Source organism: Ruditapes philippinarum, unplaced genomic scaffold (assembly GCF_026571515.1).
Source record: "Ruditapes philippinarum isolate M1 unplaced genomic scaffold, ASM2657151v2 ctg95_1_1_1_1, whole genome shotgun sequence".
NCBI lineage: Eukaryota > Metazoa > Mollusca > Bivalvia > Venerida > Veneridae > Ruditapes > Ruditapes philippinarum.
In genome coordinates this window covers 347686-362687 of record NW_026858117.1, presented here as the reverse complement: position 1 = coordinate 362687, position 15002 = coordinate 347686, and the positions used below count along the sequence as shown (strand labels likewise).

Genomic DNA, 15002 nt, shown 5'->3' with positions numbered 1-15002 from the left:
CAAGTATTTTTCACAAACCTATCAATTTCTTCTTTGCATCACGTATCTTTTTGATCCAAAATCCTTTCTTCTCGTAGTCACCTACGATTTTACATGTTCATTGCATGATCTTATTATTAATTATAGATCATCGTATCAATTATGGACTCACAGTCGCTCGCTAAAAGGCTTAACAAATCTATGATCAATCTCACAAAATTGGAACACCATAGTTCATTCATATCGCAATGCTTAGATAAATATGTTACACCTAAAGGTCTAGTTATCCATTTAAAGCCCCATGTACCGGGAACAACTTCCAAACGATTTTGTAAGAGATGGAACTCTATATTAGAAAATGCTTCTTCGAAATTATTGACTCTACTTCATGGCAGTATAACACATCGCACACAGTCTATTTCAAATAACATAAGCAGTATATCCAGTGAATTACGTAGTACCACCAACGATTCTACTTGTGACAATATTATCCAAAATTTGAAACATAAACAACAGATTTTGGGCACCAAACTCACTGCCAAGCGAAACAAGAAATTTAAGACTTCCACTTTCTGCCGCAGCAACACAAAGCCCAAGCATCATTCTGACACAAATTCTCAGCCTAAGACGCACCGCTTGCGACGATATAGGCGATCTGAATATGAACGGTCTACAAATACCGATTCTACAGGTACATCTGCAGTTGTCAACCTGTCAAGTACCCTATTAACAGAACACGAACAATCCCTTCTCTCTAAAGGCCTTAATTTCTGTCCTAGACCGAAGTCATATGATAGAGGTAAACTTGTTGAAGACACCAAGGCGTTCAGTTGAAGGCTGAGACTTAAATCTCATTTCCAGATGCCAGATCCGCTCTATGACAATAGCTGCACACCTGATCCCTCTGATGCTGACACATTTTCCTCTCAATCCTCCAGCAGCCTAAACAAAAACGACAATTCACTAACAGAAACACAAGACTTTGAAGATGTCCTTTATCCCATGTTTCAACTGAAAAGTACTTGGAAACCACCACGCCAGTCTGTTCCTTTAGAAACGTTTATTCAAAACATTGAGACCGATATCAATTCATTTCAACCAAAATCGTCATATTACAATAATCTTTCAAGACCACAGAAACAAGCTCTTAATAGCCTCAAAAACAGAACTGATATTGTTATAAAACCTGTCGATAAGGGCTCGGCTGTAGTCATCTTGGACAGAGACCACTATATTTCAGAAGCCGAACGTCAGCTTAAATACACCAACTTCTACAAACCATTAGATTATGATCCTACTTTACAATTTGCAGACAAAGTCTCCTCTGTTGTTGAAGACATGTTCAAACAAGCATACATCTCTGAGAAAAAAACAAAGACTACTTAATAGTCCCGAAGCCTAAAGCTGGCAGATTTTTAACCTTCTTCCTAAAATACACAAAGAAGACACCCAGGCCGCCCCAATTGTTTCTGCCAACGGTCACCCAACAGAACGTATCTCAGAATTTGTTGACCACCATCTTCGGCCATTTGTATGCGCTTTGCCCTCTCATTTGCAGGACACCACTGATTATCTAAGAAAATTAGAATCTCAGAAAGATTTACCTGACCAAACCCTTTTGGTGTCTATGGATGTTACTGCAATTATACACTAACATCCCCCACGAAGATGGCATTGCAGCGTGCAAAGAAGCATGGGATTCTCGTATAATAAAGAATCCTCCCACAGAAACACTTATCGAACTTCTCGTACTTATTCTGAAATGCAACAACTTTGTTTTCTGTGACAAACATTTCCTACAGGTACAGGGCACGGCTATGGGGACTAAAATGGCGCCATCTTACGCCAACGTGTTTATGGGCAAATTAGAAGGACAACTGCTAGCTGCAGTACCTCTTAAACCATTCAGTTGGTTACGCTATATAGATGACATTGACATGCAATGGTGTCACGGGGAAGAAGCTTTGCAAGATTTTCTTTACAGAGCTAATACTTTTCACAAATCTATAAAGTTCACCACTGAGGTATCAAACGAACAACATGTTTTTCTCGACACAGTATCTCATATTAAAGACAATCATATAATTACTGATTTGTATTCAAAACCCACCGATAAACATCAATACCTTCTTCCAAGCAGCTGCCACCCTCGACACTGTTGTAAGAACATACCATACAGTTTGGCTTTGAGAATCAAACGAATATGTTCAAATCCCAGCACGTTCTATATCAGAGCAAAAGAACTGTCTGAACATCTTAGGAAGCGAGGATACAAGGAAGAAGACATTGCAAACGCGATCTTAAATGCAGACAGCAAGCACAGGAAGGACTTACTAGAGTACAAACATCAATCTAGTGGTTCTACACAAAATAAAATTCCATTTGTGCTCACATATCACCCAGACTTACCTAACACTAGAGCCATCATTGACAAACATTGGCCAATTATTGAGTCTTCACAGAAACTTAACAAGATGTTCCCAACTAAACCAACCATTGCATATAGGAGACCTAAAAGCCTCAGGGACATACTTGTTCGAGCCCAACTGAGACCAATAATGACAGATAAAGAAGGTCAGTCCGGACCTTGTGGCACACCAAGATGCCAAACCTGTGCTGTCATGCTCCTTACAAAAACATTCTCTTCAAAAATAGGGGCCAAAATATCTCTCAAAGACATAATGAATTGTAAAACGGCTAACGTTATTTATCTTATTTCTTGCAAAGTTTGTAACAAACAATATGTCGGTGAAACCAAACTTCCATTAAATAAACGAATGAACTTACACCGCTCTGACTGGAAAACGCGAAAATTTAACAGATCCCCAGTTGCTGAACATTTTCACCTTGAGGGACACAGTTTTAAAGACGTGTCCCTCTGTTGTATTGAACATAACACAAAGTGGTCAGATATAACACGGAAATCACGCGAGACATACTGGATTCGCCGACTGAATACGCTAGAGCCATCAGGAATCAATAAAGGAGACTAATTTACACACTTATTCTCGCCCATTCTTGACATTCTTTAAAACCTAACTTTAGTCTTCAGGCGGTGTCGGGGTGGGCTATTTTTCCCTTGCCTGAGAGCTTCGTTTTCACTTTCACCTTATCGTAAATTTCCACTTCATATAACATCATACTGTTTGTAACTTGCATTTTCTTACATCATACTTATAGTAATAAAAACACAAAACGCCCTTATATGTGAAAATTTTTTTTAGTTTATATATTTTTTTTTTCTTTTAAACACAGTTTTATAGATATATTTAACCGAGTTTATGCCATATTGACCGCAGGCTATATTCTCTTTTGTAAAGTACTACACAATGACCATTCAATAACGGTCTATTCATAATCGATGTAATTTTATCACCTTTCTAGCGACTGTGTTTCAGTTCAATTTTTGATACTATACAGTACACACGTATTGAGATTTTGTGCTCGATTGTGTGCACATTATACATGTAATACACCCCTGATGAAGGCATAATACGCCGAAAGTACTTGGGTATTTATACTTTAGCACTGTATGAACGTTTATTTTCTCCAAATTTATTGTTTTTTCCACGTTCTTGTATCCTTCTTTGGATCCAGTGTTTTTGAAAGGTATTTTGTAGATGCAAGTATTTTTCACAAACATATATATATATATATATATATATATATATATATATATATATATATATATATATGATACATACATTGCATTTGATTTAAAGTAAGTGATGTATGTATATGTATATATACATATATAATCAACTGACTGCATCAAAAGCAAATATTATCTATCGCTATAGAGCACAGAAGTTTAAGGAATTCTCATATGGAATTTTACAATAGACAGAATAAAGAACGAGTAAAACACGTGGATTGTAAGTCAAATTAGTTGATACATGCAACAAATATTCCGACAAAGTCATAATAAAAATAGAACATCCCTAGTATATGTTGGAGGGATACAAGTTAAATTAAGCTTCATTGTGATGTTTGAAACATTCAAAAATAACTTAGATGGTGGTATACAATTTATTTGTCCTTAACAAATTACCATGACTGTCATTTTTCTCAAAGAATTATACATTAAACAAATATGAGAACAAAAACTTTTTAAAAAAATTCTCCTCCCACCAAATAACTACATGTGTATATGATACGATTTCCTTTTATACTGATATTTACAAAAACAAACACAACAAATAAATATGCTGAATCTGGTAATTTAAAGACAAACTTTTACGATTGTAAACAATTTATGTATGCGTTAATACACGGAATCAATTTGTCAATTTCAACCTACGCCGCCGGGTTATTGTCACACTATACGAACTGTTCTTGTATTATAACAGACAAGCACACACGACAGCAATATATATCTTAATTGTAAAGGTGATAGAGGACAGTTGGCTTTGGGCATATTATCTTCACCGACATTGCACAAAAAAACTACACTACTTTGTCTCTTGCTGTGGAATGTAAAGACCTATCCATATATAATAAATTTCGATTGGTAAAGAATATATAATATTGTTTTGTTTGCAAACAATCTTTTCAGTTTTTTTATTTCTTTAGCTAATAATTGCATTCATTTTCTTCCCCGAAAAGAAAGTTACACGGTCATCTTACAGTGTTACGCCCTCCAGCATTGTGAACCATTGTTTGTAAGACTATAAGAATGTGTGTTCTATTTTAATGACAAAAAATGTTATGTTATGGTCTGTTTCAGTTTATTTTCCTTTAGATTAAGCTTAAATTTTTAGCTCGACTATTCGCAGAATAATCGAGCTAATGCAGTCACCCATTTGTCGGCGTCGGCGTCGGCGTCCCTGTGGTTAAGTTTTTGTATGTAAGCTGGTATCTCCATAACTACTGGAGGGAATGGATTGAAACTTCACACACTTGTTCTCTGTGATTATCTAAGATGATTGGCACAAGTCCCATAACTCTGAATTGTTTTATTTCATAATTATGCCCCTTTTTCGACTAAGAAAATCTTGGTTAAGTTTTTGTATGTAAGCTGGTACCTCCATAACTACTGAAGGGAATGGATTGAAACTTCACACACTTGTTCTCTGTGATTATCTAAGATGATTGGCACAAGTCCCATAACTCTGATTTGCTTTTTTTCATAATTATGCCCCTTTTTCGACTTAGAAATTCTTGGTTAAGTTTTTGTATGTAAGCTGGTATCTCCATAACTACTGAAGGGAATGGATTGAAACTTCACACACTTGTTCTCTGTGATTATCTAAGATGATTGGCACAAAATAGATAAATACAGAATCCCTAAAGAAAGCCCAACACGGCAAAATTGAAAATGTTGCAGGCTCGGTTTGATTGAGCCTGTTCATGGACGGTACTGGAAAGTGCAAGTTACCGTCCACGACCCCTAGCACCGGCTTAAGCAGAATTCAACATTTAACATGAACTGGTAAAATTTAGAATTTTGAAACATCCGCAGATGTGTTCATATGGCGGTTATCATGGAACCTTCAATGTGACACGGTAGTGCCATTCCATGAAAAGCGGCATATGGTCCCCAAGTAAAAAAATGCGTGTGCCCTAAACGAGAAAACAATGGGCGGAACTAAATAAAATGGAATTTTGAAAGGGGATCTGAGGTTATGAAGCCTGCGTATCACAGATAAGACGTCAAAAGACAAATTTAAAAAGCAGGCAACATATCCTAAGGGTGATTCAACATTATTCAAGTAGGAATATTGGAACCACCCAACTAGAAAGTGCCAAAAAGTTGAAACTAAAAATACCACAAGCACAACAATAATGTCGTGCTGAACGATCTTCAAGGATCGAAAATATAACATCATTGATTAAATGTACGGGGAGACTTTTTACAGCCGCCACACGGCACAAATAACACGGATGTGATCATAAAATAGATAAATACAGAATCCCTAAAGAAAGCCCAACACGGCAAGTCCCATAACTCTGATTTGCTTTTTTTCATAATTATGCCCCTTTTTCGACTTAGAAATTCTTAGTTAAGTTTGTGTATGTAAGCTGTTATCTCCATAACTACTGAAGGGAATTGATTGAAACTTCACACACTTGTTCTCTGTGTTTATCTAAGACAATTGGCACAAGTACCATAACTCTGATTTGCTTTTTTACATAATTATGCCCCTTTTTCGACTTAGAAATTCTTGGTTAAGTTTTTGCGTGTAAGCTGGTATCTCCATAACTACTGAAGGGAATGGATTGAAACTTCACACACTTGGTCTCTGTGATTATCTAAGGTGATTGGTACAAGTCCCATAACTCTGAATTGTTTTATTTCATAATTATGCCCCTTTTTCGACTTAGAAAATCTTGGTTAAGTTTTTGTATGTAAGCTTGTATCTCCATAACTACTGAAGGGAATGTATTGAAACTTGAAGAGTTTGTACCTTTTCGGACAATTTTATGTATTCATATAGGTAAGCATTATTATACTCAATGAAACACCCTTGTGACAAATTTTCGAATGGTCGAGCTTTACTGTCCTCCGACAGTTCTTGTTTAATTTTAAAACATATATTTGTCTTGCTTAACCGCTTTATTGAACTTTTAAATTGTATGTTTAATACTTATCAGACAAAATGCCAATTTTAAATTGGCAAGACTATGGAGAACTATTAACAGAGCAGTTGGAAAGGTTTTTCCAAAGTTCTTAAATAATGTCATTCACAACCGGTTGTGCTGCATTTAAAAAAAGCTATTTAATTCATACAATTGAATAATAATGAGAGAAAGTATCCATACGAATTTATTTTTGGTCGATTGTATTGGCAGCTATGAGCTTATTGAAACACTCGAATCCGTTTTTGTTTTAACTGTATTATATATAAATAAATAATTTGTAACTATACTAATTTCATGCCCAAAGTTTAGAATATCATTATTTCAGTAATCACTTGCAATAATGAGTGGCAAGTGTTTAAAATCGTGCAGTGTGATATTCATGTATTTGCAAGGACCCAAACCTTTGCTTTCCCTACAACAAAATAGGACTGCGTAATTCACAAAATAATACTTAAGCTTAAAACACAGCATACCTTATTTAGATTAGTGCATAAAAGTCATAACAAACCTTATTATAGCAATTAACACAAAATATGATAAACACGATCAACAAGGAAAGGCGGCGTTCAATGAACGCAAGACATGACAAGATTTCAAAAAAGCAAAATTATTCATGCTCTTCCTTAATGTACAGGGGGCCAAATCAATCACCAAAAAGCCATTGAATTACTGGTTTGTTTGTTTATTTAGTTAGTTTTACAGCGCAACAACACAGTTTAGGACAAAGGACAAATGATCTTGAATAATCTCGGGTGTTACAATTTTCAAAGCAACACCAGGGGTCTAAACCGCCCACCTGCTGAAGCTAAGAGATACATAGACTCCAGTTATTCGAACCCATTTCGTTGCCTCGCAGGGGTAAACCGTGGTTTCAATTTTGAAGCATCAACCATCATAGGCACAATAGGACAGAAGCTCATTATACAAATACCATCAGACAGTATTTAGATTTAACCTTATAAGCATTATTTTGTTTATAGATTGCTTATACGAACGAGTCAAATACATGTATGACAAAGAGGCTTCAAAACAAACGTGTCTGGAAAGGAAAAAATGCTATTGTTATTAAACAATTATGGTGTATTGCCGATACTTACATCACCTGTCAAAGACGCTCGAATATTTGTATGTCGGCAAAAACGAAAATGAGTAGTATTGAGGCGGAATATAATCTGTATAATCTAGATATTGCATAAATGACATCAAAGGCAAAGGACAATTTGCTATGTAGATCTACATTTCAAAAGTAGACAAGTTCATATGTATCAGTCTTTACTCTTAAACAATGGTGAAATAGAAAAAGTCAATTTTTATTTAAGACTACTTTTAAAATGAATTTTTTTAAGGAAATTGGAAATTTTCGTTAATAAAAAAACAAACGAACAAATTACGGTATCAATTATGGCTGTTAATTGCAAATATAGCTGAATAGTATCTTTTTAGATTCTGCGTAATATACTATGGGAAAAGGATTCATCTACAAGCATTCTAGAAGTGAGGGTATATTGTTTTGCCTAAGTAGGTCGGTCTGACAAAGACCAAACCAATAACGATCACCTAGAAACTTCGAAATTTGTATTGGGATTGGCCATGACAAGTGGATGAAATCTTTCGTTTTGAGGGTCACTATATTAAAGGTAACATTATCTTTTTCATATTAGAACAGATTCCGACCAATAACTCAACAATTTATGGGCCTTTTGCCTTTAAACATCACAGGTACATTGGTCTTGACCAGTAATTGATCGGTTTTTGATCAAGGGGAAAAGGTCAAAGTCTTTTGTATGTCGAAATGGTTTTCGACCAATAACTCAACAATCCATGGTCCGTCGGTTTTTAAACATCACATGTGTATTTGGTGTTGAGCAGAAAATGACCCCTATTGATTTTAGGGTCAAGGGATCAAAGGTCAAGTCCACATTGGAAATGTTTGTCAAAACGGTCACTCGACAACTAATGTGACCAAACCCAAGTACATTGTTTGGGGCCAATAGACGACCCTAATTGATGTTGGGGTGAAGACGACAAAAGGTGAAAGTCACATTGACCCTATATGTCAGAGTGGTTTCCGACCAATAACTCAATATCCAATGGGCATTCGGCTCTCAAACTTCACAGGTGCATTTGTCATGGCAACTAAAAGCCCCCTATTGATGCTGGGGTAGCGGGGTCATAGGAGCAATTTAACATTGACCTTGTATGTTTTCGACCAATAACTTGACAACCCATGGGCCTTTGATCCTTCTCAGGTTGCATTATCAAAAGTCAAGGTCGAGGGCTTAAAGGTCAAGGGCGTTATCCTTGTATGCCAAAACGGTTTCCAAGCAACATCGCAACAGCCGACATTCTGACGAGGGGCATACATGATTGACAAGCATCCCTTGTTTCGTTTGTCTTTGTTGTTGGAAAGAAGATAAAACATTACGGCACATTAAAACAGTGTTAATTTTCTTTTTGAATATGTATGATTTGGATTAAAAGCATATAGTTGATATATCAATATATATACCACATTTACATAGAATTTAACTTTAACTTTAACATGTTTAATTTATTTGATAGATTTGTCGAGCTTTTAGTGTTGGAACTAAACACTTTGGAAGTTATCAACACTTTGGGATTTGGGAAATTAAGATGAAAGAACGAAAATTTAAAGTTATTCAGCAAATGAAAAAAAAAAACATTGTACGACGAATGAAATGTATTTTACAATGCTGCCGATTATTTAAGTATATGAATTATATAATTTTATTCCGAATTGATATATATAATTATGGTCACATGTTTTTTTGAAGACTTAATATTGTAATTTTCACGTTTTATAATATATTATGATAATTATTTCATACACAATTCGACTGCATTCTAGTCTGTTCTATTCTGCTGACATCATACATTACGCAAAACACGTACTAAGGTCAGTATCATAATATTCCAATTACAACTAATCGTCTTATGGCACACGCATTTTTTTACTTGGGGACCATATGCCGCTTTTCATGGAATGGCACTACCGTGTCACATTGAAGGTTCCATGATAACCGCCATATGAACACATCTGCGGATGTTTCAAAATTCTAAATTTTACCAGTTCATGTTAAATGTTGAATTCTGCTTAAGCCGGTGCTAGGGGGCGTGGACGGTAACTTGCACTTTCCAGTACCGTCCATGAACAGTCTCAATCAAACCGAGCCTGCAACATTTTCAATTTTGCCGTGTTGGGCTTTCTTTAGGGATTCTGTATTTATCTATTTTATGTATATGTGTTTAGTGTTTAGAGATATTTCCTTGCTAAATATGTCAAAAAAGTGTTAAATGCCACAGCTAAAATGTTAATGTTTATCATGACAATCATACGATATAAATGTCTTTTGTAAAAGTTCACAAAGATCATTTATAATAAAACGGCATCTGCTTGAGATGATAAAAATCAATCTCATTACCAAGCGGCTCATGTCTGTTGTGTCACTGATAAAAATAATGTAACGGATATGTACGATTTAGACAACGAGAAAACCACCGTAGCCGTAAAATAGATGAATTTTTATTTACTTTCAATGACGTTGTATTTAAGCTTATTTACGATTAGATACAGATAAAGACAGAAAGCATTCGTATGAATTAATTGTCCAGAAAAAGTATTTGAGGTTTTAAAATATAATATAAGAAAATACGCTGCAGGTTAATTTATGTCAAACAGAAGCTATAATATATAAATATATTTTATTACATACTTTTCAGCCAAAATATTGCAGAAGACAAACAATTCCTTTATCTGATTTAAATATCTTGGAAGAATTTTCTGCAGACATCAGACAAACAAACAAAAACCTGTTACACGTATATAGATATTGTCCAATTTATACAGGGAAAATTGTCAATATACAAATAGAGAATAAATTTCCACCGGTTTGTTTACTAAATAAAAGCGTATATCAGATTTATTCATTTTATTCCACTTGACATCACTTTAAAGGAAAAAGAAGTCTTGTATGCTTAATGTTCAGTCGTAATCTTTTTGATTGTCAAAATGGACGTAGAAAACTATACATAAAATAGATAAATACAGAATCCCTAAAGAAAGGCCAACACGGCAAAATTGAAAATGTTGCAGACTCGGTTTGATTGAGCTTGTTCATGGACGGTACTGGAAAGTGCAAGTTACCGTCCACGCCCCCTAGCACCGGCTTGAGCAGAATTCAACATTTAAACGTGAAATGGTAAAATTTTGAATTTAGAAACATCCGCAGATGTGTTCATACTGCGGTTATCATGGAACCTTCAATGTGACACAGTAGTGCCATTCCATGAAAAGCGGCGTATGGTCCCCAAGTAATAAAAAGCGTGTGCCCTATCGAGAAAACAATGGGCGAAACTAAACAAAATGGAATTTTGAAAGGGGATCAGATGTTTTGAAGCCTGTGTATCACAGATAAGACGTCAAAAGACAAATTTAAAAAGCAGGCAACATATCCTAAGGGTGATTCAACATTATTCAAGTAGGAATATTGGAACCATACACACCAAAACAATGCGTGTGTTATTAGAAGACAAATTATTTAGAATTATTTTTTATTTAATTTTATTTTAGAATTAATTTAATTTGTTATATGTACCAATAAAGTACGCTGAATTTTTCTGACATCATCTGATTAATTTTAACCAACACAACAATTAAAAAAAAACAATGATAAAGTTAGTAGGAGCACATAGTTCAATGTATGATATCTTATTTAAAATAAATGCACAATTCAACAAACACTCTCAAAATAGAAACACCTTTTTGTTGATGTTTTTGTTGTTGTTTTCATTCTTTTTATAAAACAAAATGAATAGAGAAATTTAAAGAATCTTGTATCGTCACGACAAAGAGAGAAAGAGATAGATACGGAAAAATGATTTCATAACACAATGTAATTCTATTCTGTGTACAACCGTCCTTGAGCTGTCAGTGAGAATCACGAAGGTATGTGTGTGTAAGTGTTAACAGTCTGTAAACTATGACAAATCGTGATTAAAAAATTAAAATTCAAAATGTTTTGGAATATGTTATTAATCTACAACATTTTTTGTTTGTTTTTCGTTTGTTTATTTTTTTGGACAATGGCTAAAATACCCTTGCATTGATTTCTTTTTGGGAAAATACTTATTAAAACGCTCACTGAATGATTCACGTGCTGCTTGCGGGAAGTTTGTTGTTCTACTAACACGTCCTGTCAGTGTCAAAAGAATACCTAGGGATGGCTTTGATATTCCTTCCGAAATAAGATCATAAAATCGTGATTGCTGTGCAGATGTTGTCAAACGAGTGCAGATCTAATAAAAGCCAATTTTCTCTGCATGTTATGTCAAAGCTAATCAATCTTTTGCAGATAATTTTATAATATATTTCATATTTCATTTATATTTTATAATTTTTTATATTTGAATTTTTTATCTTTTTATTAATTCTAGAAGTAAAAGTGAATAATTATTAATATTGAGAAAGGCATCTTATAAATTCAGAGACACGTGAGCATTACGATTCATTATTACAGAGAAAGCGACTGAATAAATTTTCAAAATAAGCATCATTTAACTGCTGTAGACTACCAGGTTTAAGCTGACAATGATTATGAAATTAATCTCCCGAAGAAGCATGATTATTAAAAGAAACGTCAACAAAGAGAAAAGTCAGAAGATAATTACATGTATAAGTAAATAAATGTGTGAGTCCAACGATAACTTAACAGTTAGTATATCATGGATGAATGTATTGAAACCATTATTTATAATAAAGTTTGTAAATTAAATCAAAAGTGAAACAAAATTGCTATCTAGAAAGTTGTAAGGCTTACGTTGCGTTGTTGCAACTAATTACTTATGTTGCCCTTTACTAAAATTCAAATAGTAAGCATAACAATAAAACCATTCCATATAGGTTTTATAAGGCAGGATTGACAAATAAAAAGAAACATGTTCTTGTTTTATTTATATGATATTGTTTCTGTGTAAGTACTTTGAACTGTTTACGTTTTCTTTCTTTTTTTAATTTTCATTATAAGGTTGGTTATTTTAGTAGTCCCTACAGTTTCATAAAGTTGAAAAATGCAAGTAAATTAAAGTGACAATTCATATATAATAGTCTCTGTTACTTGGGTACAAAACTTTTATCTTGTCCTTTGTAATGACGTAGATCTGGAAATGGAAAACTTCATAGAAAGAATACAGCAGTAATAGAAAAATAGTATAGATTTTAATTCTACAGCTTCATGTAGTTTAATGTCCTGAAGTGTTCAGCATACACTGCCGCTTCAGTCTGTGCTGGGGCGCGAGGGATGTAGCTCTTTCTCTTATTTCTCATGAACGTACTTATTATAATGAAACATTTTTGTTGTTTTCGTAACCCTTGAGGAAGCTCCCCTATACAAATTCATTTTACATTTGCTCTCATAGATTTTTTTCCGTTTCTTATCATATCTATGCAATCTGATATTGTTCTGAACGGCTACCTAGTTGATTATATCTTTTAATCAACATAGGACCAATCTTTTCTGTGTCAGTGCGATTGATGTGATAACATTTGTATAATTTATCTTTAGTTCAACGAAAATAAGTCATTTTTTAAAATTAAGTGATGAAAATTCCTTCAAAAACACAGCAAAAATTGTATCTCGATAATAAACGTCAAACATTGTTTTCTCACCAGAGATGAAAACAAAATTAACAAATAATGAAATCTTTATACACAATTTTAGGTAGGTATTGAAGTTAGTAAATATTCGGATATTATAATCACTGATTGTATTATTCGTCAGTTTTTATGAATACATTCTTTTGTATTCATATAAATATTTCGCTTTACTCGTAACCGCTTTGAAAGCTTATCTAGGAGGAACATTGTTCTTCCGTTAAACAGATAGAGGTGTTAGAACAGATGGTCTCAGTGTTAATCATAGAGGAGTGTAATAAATTAAATACAAATGTATTATTATTTCGCTTCTTACAAAATAGCATTAAGCTAGTATTCAAAAATAAAGTGATAACACAGATAATAATTCATTTTTTATCATCTTTCATAGAGTTTTGAAAACATAATGCCTTTTGGGTGCCCTGCTGTGGTGGCTTGGGTGTGTCGGGTGTGCGTCCTGTGAGCGTTGCCTTTGCCTTGTTGATCTTTATTCTCGTCTTCTTTGGATCGCAGAACCAATATTGTCTTAGTTTAAACAATATGTTCATTTTAAACAAACACAAAAGTACAAAATAACAATCAAAAACTGAAAAACGGACTTAGTAGAAAGCTATATGAGCTTCTAAAGCAACTCTCTCCTTGACCAATATTGTATTGAAAAGAAAATGACCCCTATGAACATTTATGCTGAATAATCCATCTTGTGATAAATTAAACGCAAAGTTCGTGATATCAACAAAACGTAATTCAACGGTATGGTATCTGTTAAATTTTAGATATGGTATGAATGAAATCAAAAAGTAAGAAACTTTTTTTTCTTTACCCTGATGTTTGAAAAACTAAGAATAAGTGCACGTATTTACTTGTATAAGTGACTATTTACAAATAACATGACTTATTTTGGTCATAAAGAAAATATGTGCTTTGGGTGAGAGTGAATACTCAACAATGTTAACATCGAATTAGCATGCTTTTTGTTTTGATCAGATTGTTTTCAACGATTGATATAAAATTACATATTAATACATCAATAATGTGACATTGCTTTCTAAAACAGATTTGAATGTTTTGTAACGTAGACCTTTATAAGCATATATTTTTTTTATTGAAAATGGTTATACTTGATTTCCAGGACTTCCAGATTAATTATCTACAAGGTTATTAATCGAAGCGTGAATGGTCTTTGTTGAGTTCTTATAGTGGTTTTTCGTGTAGATGAGAACTTGTATTACAGTACATGAATATTCATACAAAACTATAAATATACAATTTTCAATGACAATTATCCTTCATATTTATTTTCTAACTTCGTACAATATCAGAAGTATCAATTTGATAACAAACTAGATGTAATGCACTAATGTTGTACCTCGTTTTACCATTATCATAATACAAACCTTCTGTAATAATGGAGTTAATAACTGGAATTCTCTATCTGATATCATGAAACTAATGACAAACCAAACTGCGGCATGTTATATAACAAGTAGCAATTTTATTTAAAAAAAATATATTGTTAAAAATGTCATATTCGACATTCGACATTTCGTTAGAAACAAAATATTTATACACCTTCGGAACAAATCCTGAAAATTGAGATTATTTCTTTCACCTTAAAGGGTAATTCGACCTTAAAGAAGTGTTAATTAAACTGTTGTATAATCAGTGTTAGTACTCTTTTTTTAAACATCTTGATTAATAATTGAAAACCAACTAATTGTTAGATCATTTTCTTTAGGAAAAACATTAAACCATTGATTGATGAATGAGG

At 33.6% G+C, this 15002-nt stretch overlaps 1 protein-coding gene across 1 annotated transcript; it reads left to right on the top strand.

The window, feature by feature from the left end:
- The first annotated feature begins 1610 nt into the window (after nt 1-1610).
- LOC132752158 (uncharacterized) lies at nt 1611-2972 on the top strand. Its single transcript, XM_060742449.1, has one exon. The coding sequence runs from the start codon at nt 1611-1613 to the stop codon at nt 2970-2972; it is 1362 nt and encodes a 453-aa protein (XP_060598432.1).
- Nucleotides 2973-15002: the final 12030 nt, after the last annotated feature.